This window comes from Scyliorhinus torazame, chromosome 7 (genome assembly GCF_047496885.1).
Source record: "Scyliorhinus torazame isolate Kashiwa2021f chromosome 7, sScyTor2.1, whole genome shotgun sequence".
Lineage (NCBI taxonomy): Eukaryota > Metazoa > Chordata > Chondrichthyes > Carcharhiniformes > Scyliorhinidae > Scyliorhinus > Scyliorhinus torazame.
Genome location: NC_092713.1, coordinates 59750335 through 59768712, shown reverse-complemented (window position 1 = coordinate 59768712; position 18378 = coordinate 59750335). Strand labels below are relative to the sequence as shown.

The 18378-nt window shown below is 45.2% G+C and overlaps 1 protein-coding gene across 6 annotated transcripts in view; it reads left to right on the top strand.

Moving 5' to 3' along the window:
- The window catches only part of rnf220a (ring finger protein 220a), a 617071-nt gene that overhangs the window by 444896 nt on the left and 153797 nt on the right, over positions 1-18378 (top strand). For all 6 annotated transcript variants that reach the window (XM_072510766.1, XM_072510765.1, XM_072510764.1 and 3 more), the window contains exons 5-6: positions 9860-9955; positions 16320-16362. In XM_072510766.1, coding sequence (XP_072366867.1) covers positions 9860-9955; positions 16320-16362 — 139 coding nt within the window. The remainder of the gene's footprint in view (positions 1-9859; positions 9956-16319; positions 16363-18378) is intronic.

The following is an 18378-nucleotide window of genomic DNA, read 5'->3' as shown; positions in this document are numbered from 1 at the left end:
TCGTGAGGTCTGACCCTCCACAACCAGAGTTCATTTCTGACATTGAACCCACTGTTGGGAAAACTAAATTTCACCTCCTGTCTAATTAAGCCCAGCATGTTTCAAAGTCCTGCAGGCCCCATGAGATCCCATTCAATCTGAAAGGTATACAGTTCCCATTCCAACAGGATAACAATCAGGATATTTTTGTAACACCTTAACTCACAATCATTTATTGTATAACCAATTAATAAATTCAGTCACCACAGCACCAAACTGTTGGAATTTAGATTGCAATTATTATAAAACTAGGATTGAATTAGTTCTTCATTTCAGGGGCATTAATGTGGCCTCTGCTAAGATTTATAAAAATATTCCAGCAGACACTTAGAGTAACAAAGTTACAGGGGGCGATTCTCCGAAATGGAGCCCAAGTGTTTGCGCCGTCGTGAACGGCGTCGTGTTTCACAACGGCGCGAACCGGGCCCGGGTACGACCGATTCTGGCCCCCACAGGGGGCCAGCATGGCACTGGAGCGGTTCACGCCTCCCTCCCCGGTGCCATCCGGCCAGGAGAATCGGCGGCCTCGCCGATTCCAGCGGCCTGCGTCCAGCGCCGGCGCAAATGGCGCCGATTCTCCGCACCTTGGAGAATCGCGCGCCAGCGTCGAGGCGTCGGGGCATCATGGTACGGTTGCGACGATTCTCCAGCCGGCGCAGGGCTTGGAGAATCGTCCCCACAATGTTTTTTATTTATTTGATATGTATTTAAATTTTTAAAAATTTAAAATTCTGCCTTGTGGGCTATTCAACATAATGCATTTTCCTCCATTTCCTCTGCATTATCCGGAAGTATGTATGATTTATGGGAAGAGGTGGTCACAAGTTGGGCAGATGGAAGAGGTTGTTATTGTCCAGCGCTCCACACAGCTGAGAAATTAAGGCCATCCAAAGTGAGGCGTGCAAGTTCAAGCGACTGGCAACACCTGGGACTTAAACATGTGACCCAGTTGGGAGCAAAACTCTTAACTACGTATTCATGTATTAATGAACAATCTACACTCTGTGCCCATCACTAAAATATCTAATTCTCCGGTGTCAGATTGAGCGGTGTATGACTTGTGAACACCTGATATTGGACATGATGGAAAGGATTTAAAGGCCAAACTAGCTTCTGAATATTTATGATATTTTGCAGTCGGTATGACGATATGTTGATAAGTGATACAGGATTAATATTTTACCACTAGATGACTGCACTACATTTAGTAAATATGGTATTCGAGTTACAAGGCATGTACTAAAGACGCAAGTTGCAGCTGCATAAAAATTGTACTCGCTGTTTCTCCACTTTGACTCCTTCAGTCCAGTTTTAGGCTTTTAAATGTTCTACTTTGATGTGAGTGAATTCTGTTAATTCCTACACTATTCCATTGGGGCACCGGCTATCAGCTAAGTATTCATCTAGCTGAGTACCACAACTGGCAACTCCAAACTGTTGGCTCTCATGAAAAATGGAATGCGTTTTACAGCATTGGGTGATTGATAGTGCCTCATTTCTGCATTTCAGTTTAAAATAACAATATTTATTGTTAAAAAACTAAAATCTTGAAATTGTAACAGCTTTCCTTCTGTCATCATCAAATAATTAATTATTCACCCAGAAAACCCACGACTGTTTGGCATTAAAACATCTATTATTTGTGACTCTCCGATAATACACTACAGCTCAAGAAGGACAGTATTATTTGGCATCAGTGGCTCTGCACTTCCACTTACGCATGCAAGGGAGGTGTTTGGAAGTGAGCAGCTCCACAGTATTTAAGAATAGTTTATTAAGCTGAACTGTAAACTGTATGCAGAAGAGGGCTTGAGATTGACATGTTTGGGATTAGTTCGGCCCTACATTTTTCAGAGGTCGTCTCCATGGATCTCAGAGGCTGTGAAATAAATGGGCCTTGCTTTAGCAGCTGGCCAAAAGTATGAAACCAATACATAACGTTTAATTCCACTGTCTGCATAGGGAGAACACAGATTATTCAGTCCTTTGATTAATACAGGAATGAGCTTCTACTTGACTAAAACTATTGTGCTCTATTAATCATTTGACCTCTATTTAGAATAAAAGGTTTTGGAAGGGAAAGGAGAATAATTTACATTACAAAAATACTGTCTCGGTACACCCTGGACATCAGACTAACCATAAGACAAGGGAAGATGTAGATGATAAATCAGAGGTTAAAGAAGAAGTCTCATTGACGAGACATCTTTTATAAATTAAACATTTACAAATAATTAGCATTCTTCCCCCCCCCCCTGTTTGTTTCTGCTTATTAAAATATGTACATATATTTTTGTTTAATTAGTGAGCGTTCACTGATCCCTTGGGGAATCGGGGGTGGGGGGTGGCATTTGACAAGGAGTAGCAGTTGGGTATGATGACTGCACAAGAAATTAACTAACGGACACTGGATTGATACGTTTGGTGAATCCTGGGTTACTGAATAAATCTCTAATGTTGTTAATTCAGCTGCTTCACACTGTCAGCTTCAACACCTCCTCTCCACCAGTTTCCCCTATGATGGCATCATCATTTAAATACAAAATGGTGGATAAATCAACAGCTGAAATAACCAGTCAATACTAATTGAAGTTCTTAATAATAGTTTGTTTTCTTTTACAGTAAATAGCGAGCATGTTACCCTTTAAATACTGGGTGCAGATGTGTGCCAACCCTGTTGCCCACATGTGGTAAAGAAATCTAAATATTTCCAGGATTAATGGTAGGGAGTGATGATTTATTAAAAATAGTTGGAAAGTATACATCCCGTGTACCCAGCAGACATGTCTGAGTTACTGACTCTCTGATATCACAATAGTTTTATGTGAATGATTGGGAGCAGAGTGACAAGGATGATTCTAACACTCGGTGCTTTGTAATGAGGATAGACTGACAGAATCTGTCTTGTTGACGTTGGGAAAAAAAAAGATATGGCGTGATTCAGGTTTTTAAAATGCCGCAAGGTAGGGATAATGTGGATGCGAGCAGGTTATTTAACTTAAAATTTGATTGTAGGACTAGGGCACACAAGTACAAAATTGACAAGCCTCAAGCAAGATTAGAGATTAGAAAAATTGCTTTTTCCCCCACAGAGCTTTCGACATGTAGAACAGATTCCTATCAAAAGTAGTTAACATTATGTTGATTAAATCCTTCAAAAAGACTAGGACAAAATATCTAATTGTCAAAGGGGTTGAATTTACAAGAATATGTATAGGTTCAGATAATAACAATTCCAAGAATGGTTAGATAATGGGTCATGTTTTCTTGGGACTAAAGGAACAGGTCAGGGCTTAAGAATTGCAGACGGATATCCTGGAATTTTGCTCCCAAGCCTTTGGACTCAAATAGAGGTTACATTGAATTTTTTTATCATGGAAATGCTCTTGAATGGTTCTTTGCCTCACACAACAGATTGAATAACTTAGGGAGAATGCTTAACTGCACAAGCCATTTCTGATCCATTGGAACGAGTAGGTTTATAAAGGAAGCTGTGGGTTTTTCTCATTTCATATATGCATCTCCCCTTTATTAGGATTCTCATCCAAAGTGCTTTATTGATAAATAATAAACTGCCACTGGAATGCTATTACTTTGTTTATGTTAATGTAATATTGCATACAGCTAACAGGTTTATCTTTGGTATGACTCTGGCCCAAGTCAAGGTTTGCAACGTTACTACATTATTGCTGAGTTGCTATTACTCTGTTAAACAGAACTGCTAACTTATTTCAATGTACAGTGTAACAGTCATTCATGTTCTGAGTGCCTGTTTCAACCTTAAATTTCAACTGAGGCAAGTTAGAAATACACCATTCATCCCTTAGTCCTTTCTAGAGAAACTGCACTTACCTCTGTTTTGTTGCAGAATAGGTGACAAAGCTAATCAAAATATGAAGGTGCACCTTTACTGTGTTAAAGGTGCGATGTAAATGGAACCATAAAACTATAGAATTTCTACAGTGCAGAAGGAGGCCATTCGGCCCATCAAGTCTGTACTGACCCTCTGAAAGAACACCCTACCTAGCCCCACTCCCCTGCCCTATTCCCATAACCCCACCTAACTTACATATCGTTGGACACTAAAGGGCAATTTAGCATGGCCAGTCCACCTAACCTGCACTTCTATGGATTGTTTGTGGAAACCGGAGCACCCGGAGGAAACCCATGCAGACATGGGGAGAAAGTGCAAACTCCACACTGACATTCATCCAAGGCAGCAATTGAACCCGGGTCTCAGATGCTAGCAATGTGATGCAGCAGTGGTAACAATTGTGCCACTATGCCGCCCATAGAATATATATATTTATTTATATATATGTATATATTTAAATGTAAGTTGTTGTTGGTATACTTCAAGGAGTGGCAAATCAAAGGGATGCAAACTACCATCTTCAGGGAGTTTTACACTGCTTCTTACTGGATTCAACTTGTGCTCTGGCTTTCACCATTTATTCCACAATTTGATTGTCACTACAATGCAGCAACTGCTTTGTGGAAATTCTTTGCTAACAGTGTAAGCACATGTGGAGTTGAACATTTTATAGCCCATTCAAGGTACAGAAAGACAGTGCTGAGGTCCACCAACCCTTTGCTGTGACACAGAATTGCACTCTGTGAATTTGCCCCCATGACTTTCAATCACACTGGCACTATCAGTGAGAAGATGGGTAGTGTGATGAATGATATCTGTATACATATGTACCTTTAATGCATAGGTCCCTTTAAGACCAGGTTTGGAACCCTGGGGGACTCCGCCTCCGGCTCCGCCCCCAGGAAGCTGTATATAAGGTTACGTTCAGTCGGCAGCGTGCAGTGAGCACACTTCTCGGCAGCTGTCTGGTTTTCTGGTTATTAAAGCCTTTGTATTATCAAACTCCTCTCCTGAGTCATAATTGAGGGTATCTCAATTTAATTACCAGACTACATCAAGATGGACAGCGGTCTAAAGCCGGAGAAGCTCAATTTGGACGCTTGGTCGCCGGAAGCCACTGAAATGTTTAAATACTGGCTCCAGTGCTTTGAGGCCTATCTGAATTCCTCAGAGACTGAAGTTGACGGACCTCGCAAGCTGAGCTTACTACATGCCCGGGTGGGCCACCGACTATCCTCCGTGATCGAGAAAGCTACGACGTACGAAACGGCGGTCGAAATCCTACAGAAGCGCTTCGTAAAGCCGATAAACGAGATACACGCCAGACATTTGCTCTCGACCTGCCGCCAGCGCTCCGGGGAAACGCTAGATGAATACTTGGAGAGACTCACCGCGCTCGCCAGGAACTGCCACCATAAAGAGGTGACGGCAGAAGTCCACATGAACTTACATATCCGTGATGCTTTCGTGTCCGGTATCCGATCCACGTACTTCAGGCAACGGCTCCTAGAAGACGGAGCGAAGGACCTCCAAGGCACGGTAACGCTCGCCTCTTCCCTGGAAGCGGCCCACCAAAATCTCCGCACGTACTCCGCGGACCTTGCGAACCCCTCTCGATCCCCTCCAGACTCGGCCACGCTTCAGGCCTGCGGCGCGCGGCTACCCGTTCACACCGGGGCCCCCCAATGCTATTTCTGTGGGCAAGGCCAGCACTCACGCCAGCTTTGCCTGGCCCGCTCCGCTATCTGCGGCGAATGCGGAAAGAAGGGGCACTTCGCGAAGGTTTGCCTGGCTGGGCCCAAAGGCCAGAAACAAAAGTCTCATCGGGCCCAGAAATCGAACTCTTGGGACAACAGGCCACGCAATGTGGCCGCCCGGCGACCAGACACGCCTACTTCTGATGCGTCATTGGCCTCGTGCGAGTCATGGGGGCAGCCATCTTGGCGGCAGCCATCTTCAAAACCCAAAACTTGCGACCGACGGGGGCGCCCATTTTGCGAGTCCGATTCAACTGAGGACTCTGACTGCCCGCAACTAGGAGCGATCACGCTCGATCAATCTCGGCCGAAGCACCTGCGAAACTCAATGATGCAGGTTCAAATCAACGGCCGCGACACCTCCTGCCTTTTTGACTCCGGGAGCACGGAGAGTTTTATCCATCCAGACACGGTAAGACGCTGCGCCCTGTGCCCCTATCCCGCCTCCCAAACTAACGCCCTCGCATCTGTGTCTCATTAGGTCCAAATCATGGGGTATTGTGTCGTGAACCTCGCTATCCAAGGTGCCAAATACGCCCGTTTTAAACTTTATGTCCTCTCTCACCTCTGCATCCCCCTGCTGCTCGGTCTGGACTTTCAGCGCAGCCACCGAAGCCTGACCCTGAAGTTCGGCGGACCCCTGCCCACGCTCACGGTATGTAGCCTGGCGACACTCAAAGTTGCACCACCCTCCCTCTTCGCGAACCTCACCCCGACTGTAAGCCCTTCACCACCAGGAGTCGGCGGTACAGTGCCCAAGACATGACTTTCATCAAGTCAAAGGTTCAGCGGCTACTAAAAGAAAGGGTCATAAGAGGCTAGCAACAGCCCTTGGAGGGCACAAGCACTGGTAGTCCGCTCCGCGGAGAAACAACATATGGTGGTGGACTATAGCCAGACCATAAACTGCTTTACGCAACTCGATGCGTACCCACTTCCACGCATAGCAGAAATGGTGAACCAAATCGCCCAGTATCGAGTATTCTCCACGGTGGACCTAAAATCGGCCTATCATCAACTCCCTATCCGCCCAGAGGACCGCCCCTATACAGCCTTCGAAGCAGCCGGTCGGTTCTTCCACTTCCTCAGGGTCCCTTTCGGTGTCACAAACGGAGTCTCAGTTTTCCAAAGGGCAATGGATCAAATGGTGGACCAGTACGGCTTACGGGCTACATACACGTACTTGGACAATGTCACCATCTGCGGCCATGACCAGCAGGACCAGGATGAAAAGCTGAGGAAGTTCCTCTAGACCGCCCGGGCCCTCAATCTGACATACAATAAAGAGAGATGCGTGTTCCACACAACCCGGCTAGCCATCCTCGGCTACGTCGTGGAAAACGGGGTCCTAGGCCCAGACCCGACCGCATGCGCCCCCTTAAGGAACTTCCCCTCCCCCCTAGCCTCAAGGCACTCAAACGGTGCCTGGGGCTCTTTTCCTATTATGCCCAGTGGGTCCCCAGATATGCAGACAAAGCCCGTCCACTCATTAAGACCACGGTTTTTCCCCTGACGGCTGAGGCTCAGTCGGCCTTCGGTCGTATCAAGGCCAATATCATCAAGGCCGCCATGCACGCGGTGGACGAAACCATTCCCTTCCAGGTAGGAAGCGACGCATCAGACGTCGTCCTGGCTGCTACCCTCAACCAGGCGGGCAGACCGGTAGCGTTCTTCTCCCGAACCCTCACCGCCTCGGAGATTCGACACTCCGCAGTCGAGAAGGAGGCACAAGCCATAGTGAAGGCTGTGCGGCACTGGAGGCACTACCTAGCCGGTAGGAGTTTCGCCCTCGTCACACCGACCAACGGTCGGTAGCCTTTATGTTCGATAACGCACAACGGGGCAAAATAAAGAATGATAAAATTCTGAGGTGGAGGATCGAACTCTCCACGTACACGTACGATATTACATATCGTCCGGGGAAGCTCAACGAGTCCCCAGATGCCCTGTCCCGCGGCACGTGCGCCAACGCGCAGAAAGACCGTCTGCGGGCCATCCACGATGACCTCTGCCACCCAGGGGTCACCCGGCTCGCCCATTTCATCAAGTCCCGCAACCTACCTTACTCCACCGAGGAGGTCAAGGCCATGACCAAGGCTTGCCAGATCTGTGCGGAGTGCAAACCGCACTTCTATCAACCAGACAAGGCTCGCCAGGTAAAGGCCTCTGGGCCCTTTGAGCGACTAAGCGTGGACTTCAAAGTTCCACTCCCGTCCACCAACCGCAACACCTACTTCCTCACTGTCATCGACAAATTCTCCCGCTTCCCATTCGCTGTCCCCTGCCCCAATATGACCTCGGCCTCCGTAATCAAGGCACTGCACAGCATCTTCACCCTGTTTGGTTTCCCGCTTATATCCACAGCAACCGGGGTACATCGTTCATGAGCGATGAGCTGCGTCAGTATCTGCTCAACAAGGGCATCGCCTCGAGCAGAACGACCAGCTATAACCCACGGGGAAACGGGCAGGTGGAGAGGGAGAACGCAACAGTTTGGAAGGCTGTTCTTCTAGCCCTACAGTCAAGAAGTCTCCCAATCGCCCGCAGGCAGGAGGTCCTACCCGATGCCCTACAGTCCATTAGGCCGCTCCTCTGTACGGCCACGAACGAGACCCCCCACAACCGTTTGTTTGTCTTCCCCAGGAAATCCACCTCTGGGGTCTCGCTTCCACGTTGGCTGATGACTCCGGGACCAGTTCTACTCCGGAGGCATGTGAGGAACCATAAGACACATCCACTGGTCGAGAGGGTCCAACTATTACACGCAAACCCTCAATACGCCTACGTCGAGTACCCCAACGGCAGGCAGGACACCGTTTCCCTGTGAGACCTGGCACCCGCTGGCTCGCCCACCGACGCCCCCCCCTTCCACCGACGCTCCCCTCCCCGCACCGGCGGTCGACTCCAACAGCGCCTCCCCCCATAGCCCCCCCCCTCCCCCCAGCCAGCGCCGGCACCAATCACCCTAGTCACCCCGGATACCCCCCTGCTCCAACGCGGGCAAAGGCTCAGACAACCGTGCTCCTGGATATACCACCACCAAGGACGACCGTATCCGCCGCACCACCGCCGTAGCTGAGAAGGTCGACATGGGCAATCAGACCACCCAAAAGACTGAACTTGTAATTCCACTTCACCCCCGACGGACTGTGTGTTTTTTTTTTTAAACAGGGGGTGAATGTAATGAATGATATCTGTATACATATGTACCTTTAATGCGTAGGCCCCTTTAAGACTGGGTTTGGAACCCTGTGGGGACTCCGCCTCCGGGTCCGTCCCCAGGAAGTTGTATATAAGGTTTCGTAGATTATCATAGAATTTACAGTGCAGAAGGAGGCCATTCGGCCCTTCAAGTCTGCACCGTCTCTTGGAAAGAGCACCCTACACAAGGTCAACACCTCCACCCTATCCCCACAACCCAGTAACCCCACCTAACACTAAGGGCAATTTTGGACACTAAGGGCAATTTAGCATGGCCAATTCACCTAACGTGCACATCTTTGGACTGTGGGAGGAAACCGGAGCACCCTGAGGAAACCCACGCACACACGGGGAGGATGTGCAGACTCCGCACAGACAGTGACCCAAGCCGGAATCGAACTTGGGATTCTGGAGCTGTGAAGCAATTGTGCTATCCACAATGCTACCGTGCTGCCCTACGTTCAGTCGGCAGCGTGCAGTGAGCACACTTCTCGGCAGCTGTCTGGTTTTCTGGTTATTAAAGCCTTTGTATTATCAAACTCCTCTCCTGAGCCGTAATTGAGGGTATCTCAGGTAGAAAGGAAAAAAACATAATTTATATAGACTAGAAGATAAACTAGTTACGTAAAGGATAGAAAAGCATTTATGTCACTTTGGCATTATAACTGAAAACCTGAGCATATTTATAGTGACAATGGTTGCAATGTTTTAATTCTTGTGAAAACTCTGAGAAATGTTGGAAGTAAGAAATAAAGAAGAATGTCTCTGAGGAAGAGAAGCAGATTACCCAACATAAAGTTTTCAGTTCTCTAATCCACTGCCAAGTTTCTGTGGACCTTGTTGCATCGGTGTGTGTGCCCTTTTAACAATATAAATTGTAATCCTATTTCAACAAGATTAATATTTTCCAATGTCTGACATGGGGTTTTGCATATTCACTTGCGAGTGATGCTTCTTTGATGGGTGTTTTTTTTCTCTCTCTCTGCAGTCTGTTCTGCTATCAGCACCAATTAAAAGGGAAGGGGAATCTCCTACAGCGTCGCCTCTCTCTGCGGATGACACTCATCATTCAGACAGATACCAGGTGGGATTGGGGGAAGAACAGTATCCATTGACTGTCGTAAGAACCCAGGTGTAAAGTGATTGTTATGCGTAATCATGCAATATTCCAACTATTTTGACTCTTTTAAAGGAGGAAGAGATGTCACGATTAGGAATATTTGCAAAAGGAACCTCATTAACTGGACTGAATTTATATTAAGTGTGTCACCAGTAGGATTCACAGTACAATAGGTTAAATGGGAAATCTCATCAGTGAGACCCATTTTAAATATGAATTTTCAGTAGCGAGATCCCTTTTAAAAATCCAAGCCTGTCAATGAGTATTGATGAAAGTAGAAAGTGATTCTGGAGTAAATATTCTGAATTCCGGGAGATGACCTTAACACGAGTCCCATGCAATTATTATTTTTTCAACAACAAAAAAATCAAAATAATATGATTTGTCTTGAAATGCAACAAACTTTGAAGAGAGTCATTTTCTGCCACTGGTTACAAGTGATCGGTTTATCAATACATCAGGTCAAAGGGCATTCTCTTCCACTTCTATGGTAGGCCATTAAAAAATGACAGTTTTCTTGTGGTAGAGTTCCATTATTAGGTAAGTATATCCTCATAATGTTTGCGGAACTGTTAATAATGTCATCTCCAAAACAAAACAACACAACTTCCAAGTTATGTGAGCTGTAGACAAAGGACATCATGCTATCAGCTTCAGTTGCTTGTTTGATCTTTATTTTTGATGGTAACCTTTCAAAGTTGTGTATGCGAGAGCATGAGCATGAAGGATCACAGACTTACTCTGTGAAAAAAAGTAGCTGGATGAGGATTGGGCAGCTCCATGGGATCATTCTTTTTGGTGCCTCAAGATGCCATGGCACAGTTGGAAATAAATTTGCACTTATGATTCCATTTCTTGTTAGGCAGTTGGCCTGTGCCATCACAGGCAAGGGTTGGGGTAAATAGTATCCATTACATCAAGCATCCCGTTTCATTTTGAACCACGTTACAATAGTTAACCTGAGCGCAACATGGAGGAGTTGGGAATGGGTTTCCTTGTTCACCCCTAGTGTCGAGAGCAGAAGCTGAAAAATAAAGGGGGTCTGCTGTCCAGGAAAGATTCTTTTAACTGAGGAATTGTAGGAATATTTACACATGGTACACTTTTAGAACATAAGAACATAAGAACTAGAAGCAGGAGTAGGCCATCTGGCCCCTCGAGCCTGCTCCACCATTCAATGAGATCATGGCTGATCTTTTGTGGACTCAGCTCCACTTTCCGGCCCAAACACCATAACCCTTAATCTCTTTATTCTTCAAAAAACTATCTATCTTTATCTTAAAAACATTTAATGAAGTTTTATAACTAGTTTTGTAACCAGCAAAAAAAAAGGGAAAGAAAAGTTATTCTAATAAAGGCATTATGCAAAAGTCCAGTTGAGCTATTAAAAAAAACCATAATCTTAAGAAGACTGGGTAAATAAAATATAATTAAACCAAAGCGCTTTAACAAAGGCAGGCTCTGGACAGCAAATAACCAAAGTTTTCCTGATTTTAATTATGGCATACAGCTTAAAACTAAAAAAATCTTTAGACATTTATTTTCAAATTTATCTTCTTCTAACCCAAAGGCTTTAACCTATACTGATATATTTTCATAGACCTTTTCATAGAATTTACAGTGCAGAAGGAGGCCACTTGGCCCATCGAGTCTGCACCGGCTCCCGGAAAGAGCACCCCACCCAAGGTCAACACCTCCACCCTATCCCCACAACCCAGTAACCCCACCCAACACTAAGGGCAATTTTGGACACTAAGGGCAATTTATCATGGCCAATCCACCTAACCGGCACATCTTTGGACTGTGGGAGGAAACCGGAGCACCCGGAGGAAACCCACGCACACACGGGGAGGATGTGCAGACTCCGCACAGACAGTGACCCAAGCCGGAATCGAACCTGGGACCCTGGAGCTGTGAAGCAATTATGCTAACCACTATGCTACCGTGCTGCCATATTGTTCCTATGGCATCGAGAGCTCTCCATTATCTTGATGAGGCAACCATTCATTTGTTAACTTGGGTGGTGAGTCTTAGCAAGCTATTCAATCACAGGGACCATCACAGCCAAGTTTGATCTGTTCTCAGCTGGACAGTACACACATCCACTTGAATTTTCTTCCTGAGAAAAAATAATGACCATTAGCACAGATAATGATGATTATAAAGTGATTTCTTTGGTGAAGGCAGAAACTGTTCTACATGTCTAACTTTAGCGTGTCTAAATGTATGAACTAAGTACAGAATTATCGATTTTTATCTGAACAGTTTTAACTGCCAAACGAAAATGAGAAAATAACGTGCCTCAAAGTTTGTGACAGGAACATCATTAAAATACTGTTAATTTTCTGTTTGGTTTGAAAAATAATAGTAAATTTAACATACTTTGCTCATTCTTTGCATTTCAGATTTTGAGTAAATGTTTAATCTCTACCCTTTGTGTAATTATATTTGTTCCTGTTGCATGTCATGAATGCTTTTCAAAGAAATGAACTCAACGTTGCTAAGAAGTGTTTTCTCCTTTTGCCATATGCTCGATCTGTACAAAATGAGTCTCCAAACCATGCTGCTGAGAAATGCTATAAGCTTCCTTTTTTCTTGCATTGTGTGCACATCAGACCCAACTTACCTTCGATCAAATGTTTTAGGCAAAGGTTGGTAGCACCAACTCTGAGAGACCCCCTCAGTATGTACATGGGTAACGCTGCAGTTTAACCAACAGAGACTCATTTCACCTACCAGCATGCACATTGGAAAGCTTCCTGGTGCTTCACAATTGAACACTGGTTGGAAATATTATGTGGAGCTGAGTGAAAAGAATTCCTGGCCCCACATATCTACCTCTTCAGGTTCCATTGATGAGCTGGACTGGCTAGTCAATTGTCAACTGCCCTGAAGCCTGCCAGACTTTGTATCAATCTCACTGAGGGTTTAATTTGGTTCCCAACTTCCATTGCTGGACATAACATCTGGGCCAACAAAGAGATCTCACCATGCAGTCATATTGACCCCAAAGCAGCCCCATTTACCCTTGTGAACGGTCCCTGCCCCCAAAGGAGGACAGTCAGCATAAGGAGTGTAACTTTGTATCGTATCACCTAATTACAATAACTTAGAAAGTACGTGATCTTAAAAAATGTATTTTTTTATTTATTACTGTTATTGCACTTGCCTTCTTGCATGATTCTAAATTCTGTAAAATGTTAATCTCTTAACATGGAATCCTTTTGTTTTGCTTCTATTGATGAAGATGATATTACATATTGTGTAAAACAAGTTTTGGAGTGCAATTTAAATGTATAACAGAAGCAATAGATGTAATTAATACTGAAACTGTTATTCATCACTGAAACCACACCCTGGTGAAACTACACCATGTTTTAAAGCTATGCAGAATGTTACATACATTGCAACGGAGAAAAGAAAACCAAAGCGGCAATTCTATTCCAGAAGGATCACACATACAAGTGAAGAGGGCATCCTGTACAGAGTTCTTCCTTAGGTCGTAGCCTAATTGTGGGCCAATTTTCTTTGAAATCTCATCATTAGTTTTTGTGATATATTGTTTACAGGCAAGCAGACTAACAAATAGGGGTGAAAATATTATCTCTGCCTAGGGAGGCAATAACTGTCAATGATGCGTAACTTGATGGAAATGAGTAGAAGTTGTTTTACATGGTAATTGTTGTTGTCTTTCAGAAAGCCAGCTGGTAAAGGATAGAACAGGAACCAATTTTCAGACTCTTTTCTAAGGATTTATTTACAGAATTACACATTACAAACATGCACTTAGTAACCCAACAACCAGAGTTTCAATTAGCTTCTTTTTTTAGGGGAAGCAGTTACTCGTGACTGCCTTACCATCAATTAAAATTAATATGCAATTAAAGGGTGATTTAATAATAATCATAATCTTTATTATTGTCACAAGCAGGCTTACATTAATGCTGCAATGAAGTTACTGTGAAAATCCCCTCGTCGCCACACTCTGGCACCTGTTCGGGTACACCGAGGGAGAATTCAGAATGTCCAATTCATTTAACAAGCACGTCTTTCGGGACTTGTGGGAGGAAACTGGAGCACCCGGAGGAAACCCACGCAGACACGAGGCGAATGTGCAGACTCCACATTGACAGTGACCCAAGCCGGGAATCGAACCTGGGACCATGGTGCTGTGAAGCAACAGTGCTAACCACTGTGCTGCCATGATGTAGAATGCACTGCTTGAAAGGGCTGTGGAAGCAGATTTGATAATGACTTTCAAAAGGAAAGTGGACATAGGGTGGGATTTTCCAGCCCTTCCTGCCAGCAGGATCTTCCAGTCCTGCCAAAGGTGACTCCCCCAACCCCCAACGGTGTGTTCTCTGGCAGCAGGACAGGCAACCCATACAAAATGCCTTTGACTTCGACTGGACAGAAAGAACATACCAGTGGCAATGGCGAGCTGCATCTGCTGCAAGAAAACACACTGTAGGGGAAGCAGGCCAGTGAGTGGGGGGATCCTGCCCATTGACTTAGAAGGGACTAGAATTGAAGGGCCTTTGGAGAAAAGCAGGGGAATGGGTCTCATAGATAGCTCTTACAAAGACCAGGTATAGGCACGATTGGCTGAATGGCCTCCTTTGGTCCAGTATGCTCTATGATGCTCTTCCTACGCAGAGAAAAAAACAACCTTGCATCCATGAACTAATTGGTGTTTGAGTAACTCAGTCAGAGAATTATTGGATCCTCACTTTTAATTATAAAGTTTGGATAATTGACATTCTCCCGTAGTTGATGAAAATGTGTGTTTTACTGTGCTGTGTCATTAACCTCTCTCAGGCAGAAGGGACAGAATGTCTAAGGATCTCCACGAGGCTTGTTTTTACCTGTTGTCTTCCGACTTGTTTTTGTTTGCTTTTAACCCCCCCCTTTTCCGGCTGTTCCAAACATGGGTTAACCGAGTATATGAGTGTGCGTGTTGAAATGTTCTCTCAGGAACGAAAATAAATATCTACTGCTCAGATGCTATTGAGAAGCCTTCGTAGGACAACTCGAGATGGTCAATGAATGTGGCCTTGCCAACATTTTTTTATGGGTATTCCCCCTCTGTTGAACTTGGTGATTTCATGGGTATGCCCGCAAAACAGTTGGGTGCAATCCGTGCCAGGCAGTTAGTAGATAACACGGAAAGCTATTTTGGAAAGCCCGCTCTTGAACTACCATTGTTGTGAAGTGGTTAGTTACCCCTCCATTTATAGGGCACGGTGAGCAGCTGCACCCTCTTATTGAACATTAGGTCCGCGCACAAAACTCTCACTTTGCCGGGGTGCAAACATCATCCAAATTTGAAAAATCGGTGCGTTGCTATCGAAAGGTGATTTAGAAAAGCGCTGCAGCCCACTGGAGCAGAGCGCAGCGTCATCTAAACTTCATCCGGAGTCCCTCAGTCGAATCTGGCAATTTACTCAGATTAACATTAGTCCGCGTGTGCGTAAAAAAAATAATAATTGGGGAAACCGGTTCATCTTCCTTCGCATTTAAGAAGAAACGTTGTTTTAAAAGGGTTGACAGATCCGAGCTGTCCCTTTCCCAGTTCCAGTGAACGGCTGGCTTGTTATCTCCTCAGCGCGCCGAGGAATTCTCAAAACACGGCGCTCGTTTTAACCTAAAAGCAAAACTGATGCAGTTTCTAACCCTCCACTTATTTCTGAAGCTGATCAAAAAATGATTCCGTTTTCGATATATTTTGAGTCAAACCCGCGGGATGTTTTGACAAGTGAGCGAGCGGCCCGGCCCGAGCGGTGGGGGGAGGGGCTCGCGCCGCTGCTCTCCTCCAGCGGGGGCCCACGCGCGCTTGCGCTTCGGTGCTGGTCTGCCGCCACCTACGGGCCGAGGGGCGCACGCGCGCCACTGTACTTTGCACTTTCACCTTTCCTCCGCCCCCCCCCCCGTCACGTGACCCGGCTGTCTCTCCCAAGGCCTGCTGTAAGCTGAAGCCAGATGCCGCCTCTCGGTTTGAATCTCATGACATCCTCTGCGTCTGTGTGATCTGCCCGGCTCGGATTTATTGAGGCGCACACTTGCCCAGATACTACATTCATGCCAAGCAATATTGACAGGCTATCCCACTTTAATCCTGCTATGGACCCAGCAGTAATGGAGGACACAGAGCAGACCAATGGCAAGGAGGAAGTAGGTTTTGTTTACATCCTGCACAGTGTTGAGGCAATGGGAGAATCCACCGCAATCTATCTGCTTTAGGCATATTTTTCACAGATATTCAAACAGAATCTGACAGCTTAAGTGCCTCTTGTTTATTTTTCACCTTTCTTTTCTGTTTTTCTTTTAGACATTTTTGCGAGTAAGGTCCAACAGGCAAGCAAGGCTGAATGGTAAGGTTATGTTGACTGATGACAACTTTTAAAATATTGATTTGGGGAGGGGAGGGGGGGATGTTGGACATAATTTGAAAAATAAAATCCGTATATATGTTTGATGACATTCTCCATATTCCTGATCTTTCTGTTATGCGGGCCTAATAAGCAAACTTATTGTTGAGTTAAGTAACTTTTTGTTTATTTGTTTTGAGTGGGAGGAAGTGATTATCATAGAATTTACAGTGCAGAAGGAGGCCATTCGGCCCATCGAGTCTGCACCGGCTCTTGGAAAGAGCACCCGACCCAAGGTCAACACCTCCACCCTATCCCCATAACCCAGTAACCCCACCCAACACTAAGGGCAATTTTGGACACTAAGGGCAATTTATCATGGCCAATCCACCTAACCTGCACATCTTTGGACTGTGGGAGGAAACCGGAGCACCCGGAGGAAACCCACGCACACACTGGGAGGATGTGCAGACTCCGCACAGACAGTGACCCAAGCCGGAATCTAACCTGGGACCCTGGAGCTGTGAAGGAATTGTGCGATCCACAATGCTACTGTACTGCCCTGGATGTACTGCAAGATGCTGCACTGGACCTAACAATGTATAGTTCCAATATCAGCACTGTTTATACATATGATTGCTTCTAAGCTTCATACTGCTCTCATATTTGTTTTTATTTGTAATTTTGTTTTTTTTAACATACTTTCACGAAACAAGAACTTGTATTTATGTAGCACCTTTAATGTAATGAAATGCCCCAAGGTACTTCACAGGATCGTTAGTAAACAAAGATTTGACAACAAACCACAGGAGATATTCAGGCTAACGACCAAAAGTTTGATCAAAGAGATAGGTTTTAAGGAACTTCTTAAAGGAGCAAAGTGAGGTGGTGAGGTTTTAGGGAGAAAATTCTGATAAGTGGTATAATTTCCTTGTAATCAATTCTGTGAGTGCTCTCAACATTAATGCCTACAAAGGCTATCACTAAATAGAATTAAGTATCATCAGCAAACTCACAGTCATCATGGTCACCACAAACATGCAGTGCATACTTCAAAATTGCCAAAACAACACCTTGGCTATTATGGAATGATATCAGTGAAATCTTCTGAGAGTTAGGAAAACAGTTATAAACTTGTTGGGCTTTGCTGTTCTGGTATATGAGTCTGTTGACTGGGTCACTGCCTTATAATCACTCACAGCAACACAGTCTCTTTTGTACCTTTACTGGTGTACCTCCTATAGTTGGTACTGAGACCGCATGCACCATTCACTCTGGACAGAATGACCAGCCCTAGAATTTTAAAGTCCAAGCCTGTGCTTGAACACATCATGAATCGAAGTCTGTGCCTGCTCTCCCGTCATGACTGAGTTAGTGCCTGCTCCTGCCCCGTCACACTTGCATTGGTACCCGCTGAAGAGATTGGTACCTGCTCCAGGCCTCTGTCACGACTTGGATCGTCGACCGCTCCCAGTCCCTCTCGACCTGAGTTGGCACCTATTCCTCCTCCCCTTTCACAACTCGCAGTGTTGTCCCCCCTGGTCCCCAACCTTTATGGCCACTAACCCATGTGTGCAATGAAAAACCTGAAAGATAGTTTTCTATCTTGTTTTATTTACTATTTCCGTCCAGATTTAAATTTCTTATATTGAATATTGTGGTTAGATGTGAACAGAAAACAGTAAATTAATTGAGAGGTTGAAGCAGCAACATAAACTGGAAACCAAGTTGGAGCTACTGAAATGTTTTGATACTTGAAAAGAAGCATGAGCCATTTATATACATTTGTTCTTTGATTTTCTCTGTCAAGTGTTTGAGCGTTGAAGTGGGTGGGGTGCCAGTAGTGCAACCCACTGGACCTGTTATGATTGTTACTGAGAATTGAAGGTGAAGAGGAAATGAAAGGAAAAGGAAAGCCACATGAAAAGCAAAATCTTCCTGCCAGCTAGAGTAATGTCGGTTACTCGACACGATGGACTGAATGGCCTTTCTTGTGCTGTAAATCTGTCTATATTTACT